General features: G+C 36.4%; 1 protein-coding gene and 1 pseudogene across 1 annotated transcript in view; one reads left to right on the plus strand and one right to left on the minus strand.

Annotated features, from left to right (window-relative positions):
- Nucleotides 1-20,631, minus strand: part of Wapl (WAPL cohesin release factor) — an 88,688-nt gene that overhangs the window by 59,358 nt on the left and 8,699 nt on the right. Inside the window, 2 exon segments of the mRNA XM_047552891.1 lie at nt 2,011-2,129; nt 4,348-5,391. Of these exon segments, the coding sequence (XP_047408847.1) occupies nt 2,011-2,129; nt 4,348-5,391 (1,163 nt within the window).
- On the plus strand, nt 11,965-12,436 carry LOC124984829 (40S ribosomal protein S10-like; annotated as a pseudogene).

Here is a 20,631-nt window from a genome sequence, read left to right on the forward strand (position 1 = left end):
TAAAAAAAAATTTCTGCATCAAAGGACATGAAAAAAGTAAAAAGAATAGGGTAAGATGGTGAATGCCTGTAATCCCAGTGACTCGGGAGGCTGTCCCGTGAGGCTTTCAAGTTCACAGGAGGCCGCAGCAATTCAACAAGATCCTCACAGCAATGCAGGGAGACTCTGCCTCTAAATAAAAAGGGCTGGGGTAAGTACCTCAGGTTCAATTTCCAGTACCAGTAAAAAAAAGAAAGGTAAAGAGAGACAACTAGAAAATGGGAGAATTTACCTGCAAATCATATATCTATAAGAAACCTACCAATACAACAACAAAACCCAATTCAAAAATGGGCAAAGGACTTAGACATTTCTCAAAAGAAGATACATAAATGTTCAGTAGGCCTAAGGAAAGATGCTTTACATCTCTGATCATTAGAAAAATGCAAATCAAACCATAATGAGGGGATTGGGGTTGTGGCTCAATGGTAAAGCACATGCCTAGCATGTGTTAGGCACTGGGTTAGATTCTCTATACAACATATAAATAAGTAAATAAAATAAAGGTTCATCAACAACTAATAAAAATATACTTAAAACAACATAATGAGATACCAGTTCATGCCTACTAGGGTAGCTATTATCAAAGTGTTGGAAAGGATATGGAGACACTGGATCCCTCAAGGCACTGCTAGAGTGGGGTGGGGGGAAATGTAAAATCATATAGCCAGTGTGCAGAACACTTTGACAGTTACTCAAAAAGCTGTAGATCTACCATATCACCCAGCAATTCTACTCCTGGGTATACATCCATAAGAACTGAAAGACAAGACTCCAACAGATAAACATTCCCTAACTTAGAAGTTTTTAACTGTAGTATGCTATGAAAGTAATAGGCACTCAGGATAAACCATACTTTGAATTTTGATCTTTTTCCAGGCTGCTATATGTGATATAATACTCTCTTGTGATGATGGGCAGTCACGACAAGCCTCAGCTTCCAGTCAGCCACTCCATTATGAGAACCAATATTCTATAGCATGCTATGTCAGTTAGCTATGATGTTCAACAGACTGGGTTATTAAAAGCATTTTCAACTTCTGGGTTTATCAGGATATAACCACAATGTAAACTAAGGAGCATCTGTATTAGTATCAACTTATTTCCTCTTCTACTCCCATGATCCTGGGGATTGAAAGCAGGAGTGCTCTACTACTGTGCTATATCCATCACCACCCCTTACTTACTTACTTACTTACTTGGAATCCTACTGCCTCAGCCTCCCAAGGAGCTTAGATTAATTACAGGTATATACCACTGCACCTAGCTACCTTTTTATTTGAGACAGGGGCCCCAAAATTGCAATCATCCTGCCTCATATTCTTGAGTAGCCAAGAATACAAGTGTACACCACCGAATCTGACAGTTTATCAACTTAGCATTATTCGCAATAGCTAAAATACAAAAAAATCCAAGTGTTCATCAACAGATCAATAAATAAACAAAATGTGAGAAGTAAATGTGTGTACCTACACACAGGATGGAACATTATTCAGCCATAAAAGTAGAATGAAATTTTGAAATATAACGTAATACAGATGGACCTTGGAAACATGATTAGTGAAATAAGTCAGACAGAGAAAGACAAATGTATGATCCCATTAATATATAGTACTTAGAAAGTAGAACAGTGTTTACTTGGAATGGGAAGACAGGGAAAGGGTAATTATTATTTAATAGGTACAGAATTTTTGCTGGAGAAGATGAAAAAATTGGGGTACTGATAATAATGATTGTATAACACTGAAAATATTTAACACCATTAACTTATATAACTAAGAATGGTTAAATAATAACTAGTATTGTTTATGTTTACCCATTTTTTAAAGTTACAATGTTTTCAAAAAATGACTTACATATATACTTTGAAAGATAACTGCCATGATGCTTGTTAGTAAGATTCAAATAAAAAGAGTTGAGCACTCTGATAATAAATGAGTAATAAAAATCACTGGTAGTACTTTTACTTACCCGTTTGGGGCCACTAAAAATCTTTCTGGTATTTTCCTTTGATTTATCTCCTTGTTTATTTATAGGCTTCTTCACACTCTCAGGCACACCAGGCAAGTCCTCTGCAAAATCCAAGTTTTCTGAAATGGTAATCAAAACTAGCTAGCTTTCTAATATTTCAAATTGTCTACCAGACAACCTAGGAAATTATATTTTTCCTGATATACTGTGGGAAGAAAAGAATAAAAAAATAAAAGCACCACAGTTGACAAAACACTCCCATTCTTATCGCCAGTTTTACCAAGCTTGCTGCTGTATAGTTTTACTTTGTGTCAGTAGCACAGTCAAATATTTTCATAAGTTTTTTTTTTTTTTTTTTTTTTTGGTACTGGGGGTTGAACCCAGGGCTCTGCCCATGCAGGGCAAGTGCTCTACCACTGAGCTACATCCCCAGCCCTTGTAAATAAATTTTGAACTTCAAAGTTGGACATAAAACTAATGGATATGTATGGATATTAACAGTATCACTGTACAGTTCACACACATGCACAAAACATCAAGTAGTATCTATTTTAACATTTTTCTAGACTTAACTTCCACTCAATCAGGTTGCCCCTCAAAAGTCCACCTGAATCTACAAAGGTCACCATTAAGGAAAAAAATAAATAAATAAGCTATCCTTGGCAAAATAAAGTAACCTAGCACAAAGCATTTTGATATTTGTAGGTCTTCACACAGAATTACCAAAGGTTTCACAGAACTACCAAAAATTTAGATTACTTTAAAAAGTTCCCCCCCAATCTACCCCTCCCTCAAAAAATGACTTTACTCTTTCTCAACTTTTTAAAATGTTGTTTTCACACATAATATAAAGATTCAAATTCCGACTTGGGGTATTATTCAAATGGTCTCTAACTTTCAAAAGTTATTCAGTAACAACTTCAAGTTTCTGAAAGTCCATTGAATGTCATTTTTTTTTTCTTTTCTTTTCTTTTTGAGTGCTGGGAATCAATCCTTAAGCCTCATGCATGATAGGCAAAAGCTCTACCACTTATATCCCCAGCCTAACTTCACATTTTAAAGCTTAAAAGTTTTATCACCCACAAGATGGAAATTTCAGCAACAAATTTACAATTGCTGATATAAAAAACTGACAGGTTAGCAGAAGAGTTAAGTAACCTACAGCAGGTTAAGAGCTCAGCTGTTATACAGCATTACCTGAGCTCAAGTGTCTGATAATACTGCCATAAATTTCAATTTTCCAGGATGTAAGAGAACATTGGAAAAATTTTGACAATATCTGTATATACTTGAGTTTTTTGATTTTTGCAGCAGGGAATAAGGGTGAGTTTATAAATTCCATTTTTAAAATTAAGAATGAATCTAATCTGAGGCTGGGGGTGTAACTCAGTGGTAGAGCATGTGCCTTGAATGTGCAAGGTCCTGGATTCAATCTCCAACACACACACACACACACACACACCCTAACCTAGCAAAACTATTTCAGGCAAAATGGTATAGGAAGTCTCAAATATGATATACTCTCCAAGAGAATCAATATTTTAGAAAACTATTATACTTCTGATTCACCATAAGGACATATCTTCTACTACCCTGACGTGACAAAAGGTTTGTATAACAAGTAAACAAATCCAGAAAAACTATTTGATTAAGAAACCATGTATCCCAATTTTCACATACTCTTTCTTACCCAACTGTCAATTCACTTCCAAAAGCCCTTTGTCAAATAATGATTTAATTATTACACAGCTTCTTTTGTTTTCCTCTCCCAATAGAGACTGAACTACAAGACCTCATCACTGCATCAATGATCTTAGACACATTTTCACTATTAAGAGAGAAAAAATACTTACCTAGTGCTTTTTGAATTTATTAAACCAACTTGAGTATTTAAGAATGTTTTAAATGTTCATTAGTTTTCAGCCAATTATAAAAGGTTTTAATTTTATTTTTCTAGTATTTCCCTCATTGCCACCATTTATTATCAGTATAGTTATAAATGTCCAAAACCTATCCTTTTGTCTCCAATGCATTTGGGATTTCAAAGCTAAAATACCAGGATGTTTGGTATTCCTGCTCCACAGATACCATTTAAAATTGTCAAATGCCAATCATCTACTTAAAACAAAAACATGAAAAGACTCACCAATCTACAAATTGGTTCCAATTTGTGACTTGATCATTAATGTTTAAAATGCTGTACCTTTGGATAAGCTAATTTCTAATTAAACTTCTATTAAAAATGAATATAACAAACTAAGTATCCAGGAAAGAAACTAAATAGCTGTTAATTTAAGTCTGAAAAACACATTTATTATTATAATGTTTAATTCTTACCTGCATTATTAGTGCTAGACTGACTGTCCTGGGAATTATCATTGCTTTCTGGAGGAGGTTGCAAGGAGGGTGATGAAGCTGTTTGAGTTCTTTTTTTGCTGGTCTTTCTTTCCACTTGACAGTCATCATCTTCGTCATCTTCACTTTCACTAAGATCATCAAAGCCAAAGTATTTAATTTTGTAATTAGAACTTCCAGAACCTCCTTCATCACCTCCTGTATCATCGTGATCTTCAAAACCAAAAAATTCAAGTTTAACATCCCTTTTGGATTTAGTATTACTAGGTCGAAATCTAGTAGTGGTCTTAGAAGTTGCAATATCTGCCTTCTTTCTGAGACGGCCAGCTTCTCCCAAATCTGCAGGAGTGGATGCAGTAAACTCATCCATGCTACGTTCCATAGTGTCCTGTATGGTAACATTACAAACTGACAAGCAAGATGGATGTAAAACAGTGTAATCTCTAGTCCGTCCAACAGTCCCTCTGAAACTAGTCCCACAACTTACACCACCTTTCTTTGCCTGATTCAGGCCATCTTTACTTGATTCACTGTTTGCTTTGGCTAAGGCCTGACTGGTGCCATCCATTAGCTTATCAAAATTTGATGCTCCTTGTGATGACTTAGCCTTATTGGCCCTACAATACGTCCTACAGTTGCTTGGCCTAAGAACACTTTGCACAATGTCTTCCTCCATGGCTTCATTTAGATTTTCCAAACGATTTTTTAAATCCTCATCCTTCATCTCCAAAAGAGGATCACTATCCAAACTTAAAATGCAATCTTCCGATCTGATATCTTCAAAATCATTATCCCATTCATACAAACCAGTTCTTACAGATCCCTTGATTGGAGATATTTCAGATGGAGAGTCTGACCCTTTTCCAAACTGGGAGTTCCAAGTATCATTTGTTTCCTTAATTTCATCAGCTTTGCATCCAGAAGCCACCATGGTTTCTGCGATGGGTTTCTTAGTACTGTCTTCAACATTTTTGTGAAAATGATGGCTATTTTTTTCATGTTCTTCACTAAAATTCTCCACTTTATCTAAAAAGGGGGAAAAGTCAAAGAATAAAACCATAAGTCTAATAGTACCATCAATTAACCTTGAAATAACTGCAATTATTTCAAATTGTGAAGTTAATGTTTACACATCAGACATTCTGCTCCTACCACTAGTATATACTGCTCTCACATTTTCTAATGACTTATCCCCAGGCTTTCAAGCCCCTTAAAATTGTCACCTTAAATTCCTCACAAGAGATTTCATCAGTGTTAAGAAATTGAAAACTATGTCTTCTCAGGCATATTATGGGCTTTTCAAATAAATATTCTTAAATTTAAAATTACTTAGCAGAACTAAGCCAGTTTAACAAAATGAATTAAAGTCCTCCCAGTAATATTTTTATTTATCTGGGGGTAGGACTGCCCAAAAGGTATGCTTGTTCTACCTAATCCTGTCTACAGGATTAGGTTTCTCTAGTTATTTCCACTCTTTAATCTTCTAAAAGCCACATAACCACAAGGAATTGGTGGGATGGGGGTGTAACTGGGGATTGAACCCAGGGGCACTTTACCACTAAGCTACATCCCCACCCCATTTTTATTTTTTAATTTGAAACAGGTTATAGCCAAGTTCCCTAAATTACTAGTCTTGAACTTGCAATCCTGTAGACTCAGCCTCATGAGTTATTAGGACTATAGGCATACGCCACCATGTGGGGCCTGATGCCTAAGTAGCAAACAGTGTCTATTTATTATGCATGCCAACCAATAGTAAATCTTAACCTGCCTATTCACTTTATACTTTAAGAATTCTTTGTTGCTTAAGTTTTTATCATCAGAGAATGTTTTTTACCTTTCCAAATGAGATGAAAATATGACTCAAATTGGTATTATGATCAATTACCTCAACACTTATTAGTAGAAAAATACTGGTCAATGTTTACTCTATGCCAAACAATACAAGTCACCTACCAAAAACAAAAACAAAAAAAAAAAAAACAAAGAAAAAAGGCACATATATTTTTAAAAAGCCATATACAAATCTCAACAAACCACCAAGTACAGATGAGAGGGATGCTTTACACAGGTTCACTGTACAATTTTTTAAATTTTTTTTTATGTTTTATTGTTATTTTATTTATATGTGGTGCTGGGGATCGAACCCAGTGCCTCACACATGCCAGGCAAGTGCTCTACCACTGAGCCACAGCCCCAGTGGCTGTACAATTTTTAATGCTACCCAATAGGTTTAAAGATAATTTAACTGGCTAAGATTTTTTACTTACTTATATCTAATTCATAAACAAGGTTTAGCTATTTTATCTTAGGTATATCCCAACTATAAGGCAAGGAATTATAGCTTTCTTCAGTGTCAGATGCACCAATCACTAAAAGAAAAGCACAAATCACTAATCAATCCTCAAATAATGAAAAGCTGATATTTGACAACTTAGAAGAGTTATAAGCAAAGTCAAGTCTAAAGCCAAATCCAAAGAAATAATACACTATTGCTTTTATAACAAGTGAAAAGCATACCAGTGCTAGGTACAGTGGTGTACACCTGTAATCCCCAGCTATTTGGAGGGCAGAAGCAGGAGGATCACAACTTCCAGGCTAGCCTGGGCAACTTAGTGAGACCCTGTCTCAAAATAAAATAAACAGGGCTAGAAATAAACTTCAATTATAAAGCACCTCTAGGTTCAATCCCTAGTACCAAGAAAAAATAAAAAATAAAACATTGCTAGCAGCTGAGTGTTCTCCTATCAGATAAACTCACTGAACATGTTAAAACATCAGGAACATAAAGTGAACCAAAAAAGGAAAGAGAGGGAAATAAAGATGAGGTGGGTTGGGAGTTTTGTTTTTGTTTTCCCAGAACTGGAAACTGAACCTAAAGGCACTTAACCATCAAGTTACATCCCCACCCCTATTTATTTATTTTGTGTATTTATTTTGAGGCCAGGTCTCAGTAAAATAACAAAGCTGGCCCTCAATTTGCAATCCTCCTGCCTCAGCCTATCTGCCTCAGTCTCTCAAATAGCTGGGATTACAGACATGTGCCACTATGTTCTGCTTTTAAAGACAAGTTCTTAAAAAGAGGCTAACATAAAAATAACATGTATTATTTTTAATAAGCCACCTATATAACAAAAATGTATTTCTAGCAAAAGTAACAGAAGGGTTTAAATAGATTAAGTTCCAACTCTGCCACTTACTGGCTATAATGACATTCAGAAAGTCACCTCAAAAAGTTTGGAACAGTCTCTTATAAAAAACTGAAATAAAAAAATCTGCCTCAGAGGTATGTTGCACAGATGAAAGATAATACACTAAAGGTATTTTGCAGATTATAAAGTACCAAAAGGAAATTATAGCTATTACAACTCTGCCACAATAAAGAATTTAGTTGTTTGTTTGTTTGTTTTTGACCTAGGGCATTTTACCAGAGTTACATCCCAAATCCTTTTCATTTTTTATTTCTGAGACAGGGTCCTGCTAAGTGGCTAAGGTTGGCCTCTATCTTGTGATCCTCTAGCTTCAGCCTCCCAAATCTTGGATTACAGCTGTGTACTACCACACCAAGCAATAACTCTTCTTTTTTTAAAAGACTCTTCATATTAGAATCTTAACCTATGAAGTTGTTGATCCTCCTTTTGTATCCTATGTAGCAAGCTTCATGTAAAGAGCTTAAAACCACATTCCACGGCCTACTGATCTTACTCAAGCTACAGAATAGACTGGATGTGTAAAAAGTTCTCAGTGAGAGACTGAACCTGGCATTATCTACAATCATAATGCCTTTTTAGTTTTTTAGCATCACTGGATTGGTACTCAATCTTTGGTACAGTGGGTAATATTTAAGGGACACAATTTAGTATAATGAAGATTACTATAACCTTGAGTTTGAGAAGCACAGGGATGAACCACAGCTAAGTTAAATAGATGTAAGAAAATTTGGCAAGTCATATAACATACAACTCTCTAAGCTTCATTTTCATTTTGCTTACATATAAAGAAAAAAAAAAAGGTAAACAGGTCTGGGTGAGTAGTTGAGTGGTAGAGCCTGTACATTTACTTAGCATGCACTAAGTCCCTAGGTTCAACAACCAGCATGCACACATACGCACCCAGAATAAAGCAAGCAAATCTGAGTAAAAGATTAAATGTCCATCATTCCATGAGGGATTCTTAATTTGTCAGGAAATAGATAATTTCATAAAAATACAAGTAATATCAGTACCTAAAATAATCTAAGTATAGTTTTATAAAGGAATAGACTGCAAAAATAGATGATGTCAGTTTAAATGAAGACAAATTCTTTGACGTATTTAAAAAGTGGGAAGATTTGATATGGGACCAATGAATGAGTTTCATGGGTTCTTATAAAACTATGAAAAATGCACATATTTCTAGGAAGAGTATCATAGTTTTAGCAAGCTTTCACACATTAAGAAAAATTTTTTATTGGTTTAAAATATGAAGGAAGAAAATAAACACAAGAAATCAGCATGTGTTGACTGGGGAATTTCAAATCTTTACAGAGAAGATAGATTATTCAACAAAGGAAACTGGAATATCTGTGAAACAATAGTTGGTTCTGTACCTCTAAATGTGAAAATATATTCCAGAGAAACCAAAGACTTAAACATGGAAAACTCTAACAGAAACATGTTGTAAAACAAAGGGAAATTTTAAAAATTACATTACTCCAGAATGGGGAAGTCCTGTCCAACATCCATACTCATCTACATAAAATATAAAATTTAAATATGACCCCAAAAATGCTAAAGTCAAAAGAAACAGTAAAAGGTAAAAATTATAATAGCATGGGGGCTGGCGATATAGCTCAGTTGGTAGAGTCCCTGTCTGGTATGCACAAGGCCCTGGGTTCAATCCCAAGAACCACACACAAACAAAAAAAATAGCAACTCGAACTGCAGAGGAAGAAAAGGTCAATTTCCATAATATAAGAAGATCTAAGGCTGGGCATGGTGGTACATGCCTATAATCCGTGACTTGTGAACTAAGGCAAGAGAAATATCAAATTCAGGGCCAGCCTCAGCAATTTAGCAAGTGGCCCTGGATTCAGTCCCTAGTACCATAAAAAAAAAAAAAAAAAAAAAAAAAAAAAAAAACTGTGAAGAAATGGACTTAACCTTGAAGCTGTTTTATTTTCATTATTTGTAAATTTTCTGTGACCATGAAACAACCTAAGTATTAAGAAAAGTTATTACAATACTGTTTCCTAGCATTTTTCTTTCATAAATACAAATACCAATTAACAAAGAACCAATTATCATGCCACCACCATGTACCTGCAAACAAAGTAGTTGTTTAAAAAAGAAGGCTAGTCTGTATTATATAGAGATACCGGTGCCCTTAGCCATGGGAAGGACATAGATAAGAGGAAAGAAAGGACTCTCATATGTCTTGTATTTTATACTGTATATAAGTTGTCTATTTAAAAGCTAAAACAGAGCTGGGCAGAGTGGTGCATGCCTGTAATCCCAGCAACTCAGGAGGCTATCTCAAAATAAAAATAAAAAGGGCTGGGGACTTAGCTCCAAAGTAAAGCACCCCTGGGTTCAATCTCCAGTATTGTCCCTCCCCAAAAAGCTAAAATATATAAGATGCCAAAGTTATACATTAAGTACTTGAAAGTGTAAAAATGGTAAGTAGTTACCTTTTTTAGAGTCCTTGACCTGTTAAAGAATTATATTTAAGGATAAAATACAATGTCTGGAATTTGCTTCTGGTGGATATGAAAATGAAACAAGATTGGCCATGGAAGCTGGAGATATATATGCACATCTACATAAACCCACACTGGTCTGTGCAACTATATATATATATATAAATAACTATATATATATCTAACTATATATATATATATATATATATAACTATATATATATATATATATATATATAACTATACACACACACACACACACACACACACACACACACACCCTTCACTCTTTTAAGAAAGTGAAGATATTTTCTTTTCTCACCAAACACACCATTACATGGATGAGGAAAAAGATGAGGAAAAAGAAGACAAGAGAGGTTAATGACTGTAAAGGTCGCCAATTAAACCAATGGCCAAGAGAGATCTCATAAAAAGTCACCTATAGCTATATTACACTACCTCTAGTGGTAGCTGCTAAAAACTGAAAATTCTAAAGATGACAAACCCATCTCAACCCGCATTAATAGAAGAGGCTTGGATGAAGAGATTCAAGATGAAATGCAAAAGTCAGTCAAATGGCATATGAAGTGTTGAGAATTATATTTAAAGCCTTTGATTTCTTTTTTATTTTTTTCCCCCAGTACTGGGAATTGAACCCAGGGGTGCTTAATCATTGAGCTACATCCCCAGTCCCTTTTTATATTTTATTTTGAGACAGGGTCTCACTAAGTTGATTAGGGCTTGCTAAATTGCTGAGGCTCCAGCCTGTCACCCAAGTTGCTGGGATTTCAGGCATGCGCCACTGAGGCTGGCAAAATCTTTGACTTCTAAGTCTATATAGATAATCGAAGTGGCTTTGGAGACCATAACCCATAAAATATAGCTGAGGTAAGGAAAATTTTAAAAAGACGGGGGTAGGCACTGCCATTACATGAAAACTGACTTTAAATACCTGAGTAGCGTTCACAAGACAGAATAAACAATGTAAGGAAATTCAAAACTATAAGGATTGATAAGCAAAAGCATTAAAAATCAATTAGAGGTTGAGGTTGTGGCTCGGTGGTAGAGCACTTGCCTAACGTGTGAGGCACTGGGTTTAATTCTCAGTACAACAGATAAATAGGTAAAATAAAGGTCCATCAACAACTAATAAAAATATTTTTAAAAAATAACAATTAGGGGCTGGGGATATAGCTCAGTCAGTAAACTGTTTGCCTTGTAAGAACAAGGCCGTGTGGGTTCCATTCCCAGCACCAAAAAAAAAAAAAAATTAGATCTGGCCAAATAAGGGGAGGGGATGCCTAGGAAGAGGCAAATATTTGATAAAATAAGACAATTATTAACTTGTTGGCTCTGACAAAGATCTGTTAAGAGAACGCAAAGACAAACCACAAACTTGGAGAAAATATCTGCAACAAATATAACAGACAAAGGATTCCCATCGAGTACGTACAACAAACTTTAAATTCAATAAGAAAATAACTCATTAAAAATGAACAAAAAATAATCTCACAGACTTGGAAGGATGAGGCAGAAGGATCACAAGTTCCAAGTCAGCCTTAGCAAGTTAGTAAGACACTATATCAAAACCTAATGTAGCTCAGTGGCTAACTGGACCTGGGCTCAATTCCAGGTAGGGGGAGAACAACCTGAACATACATCACCAAATAAAGAACTGATATCAAGTAAACACATGAAAAGTTTATTATTAGTCACTAAAGAATTGTAAAAAACTAATACAGTGAGACTCCTTTATACATCAATAAGTCCAATGTCCACTAGAAAAAAAAATCCAGGAACATAAAAAAGCAACTTATAAATGACATAATAATATATGAAAAGATACTCAATTTCGTTCACAATTAAAAAACCTTAGTAAAACAAAGATGAAGAGCCTCAGCCTTGGACCCTAAAGCCTCCGTGATGTTGATGCTCAAGAAGAATCAGACTGCCATTTATGAACTCTTTTTAAAGAGGGAGTAGTGGTAGCCAGGAAGGATGTCCACGTGCCCAAGTACCCAGAGCTGGCAGATAAGAATGTACCCAACCTTCACATCATGAAGGTCATGCAGTCTCTCAAGTCTCGAGGATATGTGAAGGAACAGTTTGCCTGGAGACATTTCTACTGGTATCTTACCAACGAGGGCATCCAGTATCTCTGCGATTACCTCCACATGCGGCCTGAGATTGTGCCTGCCACTCTACACTGTAGCCCAAAGGTCTGGAGGGTGAGCGACTTGCAAGGTTCACAAGAGGGGAAGCTGACAGAGACACCTACAGATATAGTGTTGTGCTCCCTGGTACTGTCAAGAAAGCCGAGGCTGGGGTTGGGTCAGCAACCGAATTCTTGTTTAGAGGAGGATCTGGTCATGGATGTGGTCAGACACCTCAGTAAAGTTGGACAAGATTATTTTGTTTTGAACAAACTTGTAGCCAGAAAAGTAAACAAACAAACAAACGATGAAGGCAGACACGGTGGCACACACCTGTAATCCCAATAGTCTGGGACACTGAGGCAGAAGGATCATGAGTTGAAAGCCAGCCTGGGCAATTTGGCGAGGCCCTAAGAACTTGGTGAGACCCTGTCCCAAAAAAATAACAAAAGGGTTTGAGATGTGGCTCAATGGTTAAGCATCCCTGGGTTCAATCCCCAATCCACAAGAACAACAACAAACAAAGCTGAACTGTATTTAGTAAGCCTTCATACTTTCCAGGAGTTCCATATTTGATCTCATACTAACTATATGAGGTAGGTACTATTACAAGTTCATAATGCTTTATCCACATTTCCAACATCCCTAAAACTCTAAAACCTAAATACATTTTGAAGTGAAACCTAATCTAACCTGAGCTATTTATAGTATTATCCTACATAGGAATGATATTTTCTTTCTCTTAAAATACAATGACTGATTAAAGTGCAACCTTAAATCCTGACAAGGGTGTTAAACTTTCCAAATTCCAAAACAATTCTAAAGTCCAAAACACATTTGGTTCCAAAAGTTTCAAATAAGGAAATACAACCCTATATATCCTTCTGCAGATGAAGCACAGAGAATAATATTGCTGGTTGAAAGCAGTAGTATTTATTCTCCAAAAAATAAAGGAACTTTATAAAGAAAAGTATTGGAAGCAACCCAAAAAGTGTGACTTCAACAAGGAACTGATGAAGTAATTTATTGTACATAGAGAAATTGATACAACACAGAGCTATTCTTTTAAGATAGTGTGCAAGGGTCAAAAGAAAACCTTTGGATATTGATGTGGATTAACTCCAAAACTTATTAAGTGGAAAAGTAAGGCACAAACTGGGTGTCATGATGAACATTTGTAACATCCTAAGAAGGCTGTGCCAGGAGGGTTCCAAGTTTGAGGCCAGCCTAGGAAACTTAGAAGATCCTGTTACCAAAAAAAAAAAAAAAAAAAAAAAAAAAAAAAAAAGGGCTGGGGGATAGTAGTTTAAAAAAAAAAAGGTACAAAAATGCATGTTGTTTTGCAGATTTAAATATATATACATATATGCACACATGTGATTGCTTCTATTGTTTGTTCTGAGGATACAAAGAAAAAAATTTTTTTTTTCTCTTTTCTCACTCAACAATCAACACAGACAATTTCTATGACCAAATGTGTGTGGGATTATTCCTTCACACCAAGCAAGCAATTAATTCTTCAAGGAACACCAGCTGGGTGTCCTTTATTTCAATTCTTACACCACCCACAGGTTAAGGGGTTAAGTCCTCAAAAATACCCTCCTGCTTCAAATGTCAATCATAAGCCCCAGATTGTTTACAGGTGCTTTTGACCAACTGGCTACAAACTGAGGTTCTCACACCCCCCTCCTTAGGTAGAACTTATTTGCTAGAGCAGCTCACAGAACTCAGGGGCAAACTTATATTTACTGGTTTATTATAAAAGATATTATAAAGGATAGTGATAACACCAGGAGAGACACCAGGAACCTCCTTGTGATTAGTTATCCAAAGCTCTTCAAAACCTGTCCTTGTGGGTTTTTATGGAGACTTTATTACAGAGGCATGGATAAATCACTGATCAGGCCACAGGTTATCAAATTAACCTTCAGTCCCTCTCTCCTCCCCAGGGATTGGTATTTCAGGTAACCTAAAGGTTCAGCCATCAGTGAGCTCACTAATATACAAGAAGACACTACATTGAAGATTTCAAGAATTTGAGCTACATGCCAGAAAATTGGACCAAATATTTCAAATTTCATATTTGTGCACAGCAAATATCAGAAACACTAAAACAAAGCTAGGCAGAGGGGCATACCCCAATAATCCAGTTACTGAAGAAGCTAAGCCAGGATTATTGCAAGTTCAAAGCTAGCCTGGGCAATTTGGCAATACTGTCTCAAAATTTAAAAAAATTTTAATGGGGATGGGGGACCAGGGTTATAGTTCAGTGGTAGAGCATTTGCCTAGCCAATGCATAAGGCCCTGGGTTCAATAGCCAGCTAAAAAAAAAGAATAAAAGACAAAAACCAGTAATAATGGTCATTCCAAAAAGAACAGTGGTGACTGGGAAAAGGGCTGAATGGGAAGCTTTAAGCCAATACCATCATTAACTAAATACAAATAAAAATTTATAAAGTTAAAAATAGTACATATTCTGAAGTGAAAACGATTTTAAACCCAAATAAGAGATATTTTTCTTTCAGGTGAACACAAAGTTTAATAGTATGAGTATGAGGGGGATGTGGAGATCAAACTGTTAATGGGAAAGTTAGTAATATCAATTGAAATTTAAATACATATGCCCTTTCAGTGCCACTTCTACAACCATCTCCTACCACTATAGTGACACATGAGACATGATACTCAATGTAGAGCTGAGCATGGTGATGAATGACTATAATCCCATCCACCTGAGGCTGAGGCAGGAGGGTCACAAGTTCAAGACCAGGGGAGGAAACTTAGCAAGACCCTGCCTCAAAATAAATAAATAAATAAAAAAGGTTGGGGACATAGCTCACTAGTAGAGCACCCCTGGGTTCAATACTCAGCAACCGCCCTCCCAAAATAAAAGAATGAATCATGAAGCATTGTACATCTTCTGGCTATTAAAGATGGGCTTGTTCTTGTATGTTTTTAAAGAAAGTGAACAGCAAGTAATTATGACATTTGCAAACGAGAGCAATTTATGAGCTGGGCATGGTGGTGCATGCCTGTAATCCCAACAGCTTGGGAGGCTGAGGCAGGAGAAACAAATTCCAAGTCAGCCTCAGCAACTAAGTCCATAAGCAATTTAGGGAGAACCTCTCTCAAAATTAAAAAAAAAAAAAAAAAAAAATTAAAATTAAAAAAGTGATTATGATAGAAAGACAAGACAGCAGTTAGTCTGAGAGTAAGGAAGGGGGAAAAGGACACATGAAAGAGTTTTGGAGTGGCCAACTCAATTCTTTTCTTAACTGGGTGGTGGTTATTAGTGATGCTCTTATCCATTAAACTCAACAGGTTTTGTGTGGTTTTATGGTTTTACTTTAAAAGTTTAAAGAAGCAACTACTGGGGCTGGGGATGTAGCTTAGTATAGAGAACTTGACCAGCATGCACAAGGCCTTTGGTTCAATTCCCAGTACCAACACACACACACTCATAAAAGAAAAAAAAAGAAAAAAGAAAATCACCCATGATCCAAGAATATTAAGTGAAAATTTCCAGAAATAGAAATTTTTCAGTTGTAAACTGCACACCACTCAAGAAAATCCTGACGAAATCCCATGCCATCCTGCCAGGACATGAATCATCCCTTCACTCAGTACATCTACAATGTATGTACTCTGCCATCTCACTCCCCTCCCTACCCAACCCATTATCAGATTAACAATCCTGGTTATCAGATCAAGTGTGGGTATATATATAGCAGTGCCTGTATTCAAATCCTACTTTAGAATGCCTCAATTCATCTTATCACATATGCACTGTATCATCTCACACCATCACAAGAATGTTGAGCACAGCACTATAAAAGAGGCCACATTTACATAAATTATATTATAGTATAAGTGTTCTACTTTATTATTGTTTCTCTTACCATGATAAACTTTATCCTAGATATGTATGTAAAGGAAAAAAACACTGGATTTGGTGAAAAGTTTTAGATATCCACTGGGACTCTTGGAACTTATCTCCTGAGAATAAGAGGGGACTACTACACCTAAATTGCACATTAGTTCTGAAGTACCAATATTTATAGGAAATTAGGACTGGGTTGTAGCTCAGTGGTAGAGCACTTGCCTAGCATGTACAAGGCCCCAGTCAATCTTCAGTCACACACACATACACACACACAAAAGCAAAGAAAGTACATGTATATGGGCTGAGTTTGTAGCTCAGTAGTAAAGCACTTAACCTAGCATGTGTGAGGCACTGGGTTCAATCCTCAGCACCACATAAAAATAAAAAATAAATAAAAATAAAGGTATTGTGTTCAGCTACAGCTAAAAAATGTTTTTTAAAACAAGAAAACACATGTATGTTTAAGCAGAAAATTATACTGTTTGCATTTAAATTTAAGAGGAATATTTTCAGGATGAGCAATTACCCACCTAGGAATATGCCTATGACAAATGAAGACACATGTCTACACAAAAACTAAATGTGAATGTTTATGGCAGCTTCATGAATAACTGTCAAAAACTGTAAACCACCTCAACATCTTAACTCTTGAATATACTGTGGTACATACAAGAAAATACTACTCAACAAGAAAAAAGAATAAACTACTGATACATACAACATGTATTTCTTAAAGCATTCTACTAAATGAAAGACAAGACTTTCATACATACATATGGTATGTATGTATGATAGGCCATACATACTGTATGATCCCAAGCATAATACAACATTCGGCAAAGACACAGCTACGGGGACAGAAAATAGACCAGGAGATGTCAGTGGCTGGAGAAGAACCAACCATATAGAGCACAACATTATCATTGTCATTATCATTATTTGTAGTGCTGGGGCTCAAATCCAGGACCTCTCACAATGCTAGGCAAATGCTCTATTATAAAGCTATATCTCCCACCCCTAAGAAACTTTTGAAGGTGACAGAAATTTTCTATAATTTGATGGTGGCACAGTAATTACATAACTAAACATTTTCATACCACTTTAGATATATTCGGCATCTTCCATTTGTCCTTCCAGATTCATTCTCCACTCTGGTCTCTGCCCCAGAAGGCAAACATGTTCCAGATATCTGAGAGGCTAAGGTAGGATTCTTGAGCTCAGGAGTTTAAGATCATCTTGGACAATAAACAGTGTATCCCATTTCAAAAAAAAATAATGACTTAATTTCAGGCTTCCACTAGGTTCTAGTCATGAGGAGTCACAAAAGGACCAAAGTAGAGGGAAAGGTTCCCATACTTTATTTCTCCAGGCCCTCAACAAACGCTGCTCCTCCTAAGGTAGTCTCCTCTGAATAGCTCAGGTAACTGTTTGTCCTTTTGGGTCTTAATAATAGATTCACTGTGATGAATCAAGGTGAGGGCCTCATTCCTTGTGATTTCCCTACATTCCTCCCACACCTTTGTAAATAACACCTTTATAAATAAACCCTCCTCATACTATCCAATTTGGGCAGGCCATCTGTTTCCAGTTAGGACCTGGACTGACAAAAGATGCAAATATTAAAATCATGAGTAGAAAGCATAAAGTGAAGGGGCAAGAGGGTTTTTTTTTATTGTTTTGGATGGTATCAGAGATTGAATTCAGGAATGCTCTACCACTGAGTTACATCTCCAGACTTTATTTATTTAGTTAGTTCTGGCTATGCTGGGGACTGACCCCAGGGCCTCACACATGCTAGCCAGGTGCCCTACCACAGAGCTACATCCATAGCCCATTTGATTTTTTGAGACAGGGTCTCACTAAATTGCCCATGTTAGCCTCAAAACTGTGATCCTCCACCTCAACCTCTGCAACAGCTGGGATTATGGCGTGCACCACCATACCTAGCGAGATAAAGAGTTTTTTAAATGTTGTAACTAATGTGTGAACAAAGAAAGCTGGTAACTACTGCTTCAGGAAAATTTGGTGCTAAAGCTGCCATAACTTTCATGAGTTTTTCTGGGTTATGATCTAAACTATAAATAGTTTGTCACCTACCTCCTCCTGTACATATGTATAATGTGTCTTTCTTTCCTACTCTAATCCAACCGACTAACGCCACCACCCACCCACACAGGTTCCTAGGACTCAGTGATCAGCATACCCCAGCATACATACACCTGAGGTTCACTTTTCTACTACTTCATTGCCCTGCTGATGACTAAGGTACCTATTATCCTGCAGCCCTCTCTACTACCTCAAAGGTTTGAGGTCACTGGAATCACTGGAATACTGACTCTCTAAGAGCCACTTTATAGAATACCACTTGTTCACCCCATTATAAAAGTCCTCCTTTTTTTGGTACTGGGGATTGAACCCAAGGATGCTTTACTGCTGAACTACACCTCCAAGTATTTTCATTTTTTTATACCTTGAACTTGCAATCCTCTTGCCTCAGTCTCACCAATAGCTGGGATTACAGGCATGCTCCCATCTCATCCAGTAAAAGTCCCTTCTTTTGAGGCTTGTGCCACCTAACTAGCTGTCTAATCTTCTTAATATTAGTCACCCAAGCTGGGCATGGTGGTGCACACCTATAATCCCAGTAACCTGGAAGGCTGAGGCAGGAAGCTTGCAAGTTCAAGGCCAGCCTGGGCAATTTAGCAAGACCCTGTCTCAAAATAAAAAAATTAAAGGGGCTGGGGATGTAGTACAGCACCCCTGGGTTCGAGCCCTAGTACTGCCCTCCTGCAAAAGGCGGGGTGGTGGGGAACAAATTCACAGAATGGATAAACTAATGACCATGAGTTTTTAGTGTTACCAATTCAACTACAGTCTCAATAATATTCAGAAATTCTACTTTCTCATTCTCCTACTTTAGGAAACATCTTTCTGAACACTCTTCCAGTTTTCCTCAGGCCCCAAGTTAACCTGCTTTTCTTTCTTTCTCCCTTTCAGAAAAACCTCTCTATATGAAAAACGAAACAAAAAAGCTTTCAACCATAAACCATCTTATTTTCCATTCCCCAACCACACTTACCTTTTTAACCATTCTTCCTCCTGTTCAGGAAATAGAGCATCCCTTCTCCCAAGACCCCTCTTTCCCTGTGCTTTGGCTCCCATGCTTCAAAGCCCATGCTAGAACAACCTCTTATATCCCTCAATCTGCATTTTTTCCCTCCCTTTCAAAAATCTTTTATCAAATTATGAACATTTGCTGCACTCATTTTCTCACTCCTCATACCACTTCAACCAAGCTGTAAATCCAAGGCCTATTTTGCAATCCTCATTTTAGTTGAGTTTGCAGCCATTCAATTGGATTCAGTTGATCCTTTCATGAAATACTATTCTGCTGACTTCTATAACATATCTGCTGCTAGATTTCCCTTCAACAGCTCTAGGGCTGCTATTTAATCTCCTTTTCTAGTTTCTTCCTTTTTCCCTATTAAGTACCACACATTCTTCACTATCAGTCCTAGTACTTTTTTCTCTTATACTCTTCCCTAATGATCTCATCTAATCCTATAGTTTCAAATAACATTGATATATTAAATTTCACAATTATCATATCCATAAGACTTCTTATCTAAGATCCATCTCAGCAGATCTGTCTCAAAATAAAAAATAAATAGGACTGGTAATGTAACTCAGTGATAGAACACCCCTGGGTTCAATCCCCAGTACCAAAAAAAAAAAAAAAAAAGTTTTGCAGTCAGGCGCATAGTGCATACCTATACTATCTGCTACTACGAAGGTTAAGGCAGAAGAATTGCAAGTTTGAGGCCAGCCTGGGCAGTTTAGCAAGAATCTGTTTCAAAATAAAAATTTTTTAAAGTGTTGGGGATGAATGGAAGAGTGCTTGCCCACCATGTGTGAGGCCCTGGGTTGCACTCCCAGCCCGGTACTACAAGAAGGGGAAGAGGAAAAAATTTTCAATAATGAGACCTTATGGTGATAGACTTTTTAAAAATATATGGCTTTGCCTATAGCAAAATTAAGTTCATTCTTATACAGCAGCACTGTATGAAAAGAACACTTTAGATGTTTCACAGATCTTCCATTTAGTTCAACTTATCCAACTTCAAACTATGCATTACCCTCTATATAATGGGAATAAAGACTATCTCTTGGTTGTGATTAAGGATAAACTGATAAAAAAAAAAAAAGGTGTGGTACAAAGTAGGAACAGAAGAAATAATACGTTTCTTACTTTTTTTAAAAGAAGTTGATTTTAGGTATGCCTTCAAATACATTCTGTACAAGAAACACATTTAATATCTATAGCCAAGTTACTCTTTCTCAAACTATAGTTGTAATATTTTTTCAAAATTCTGATTAATCATCTACACTTTGTCCAATGAGTAGACAACAATCTCATCTCAGGTCACAAGTTCCTGTCCTACTTTAAACTTTTAGGAATAGAACAATTCATGTTCCTTTCTAAAAACTCACCTTCAGTTCTAAAAATCAAAATGCATAATTTCCTGACAATATTATTCCTCAAACACAAATACT

The sequence above is a fragment of the Sciurus carolinensis genome, chromosome 5 (genome assembly GCF_902686445.1).
Source record: "Sciurus carolinensis chromosome 5, mSciCar1.2, whole genome shotgun sequence".
Lineage (NCBI taxonomy): Eukaryota > Metazoa > Chordata > Mammalia > Rodentia > Sciuridae > Sciurus > Sciurus carolinensis.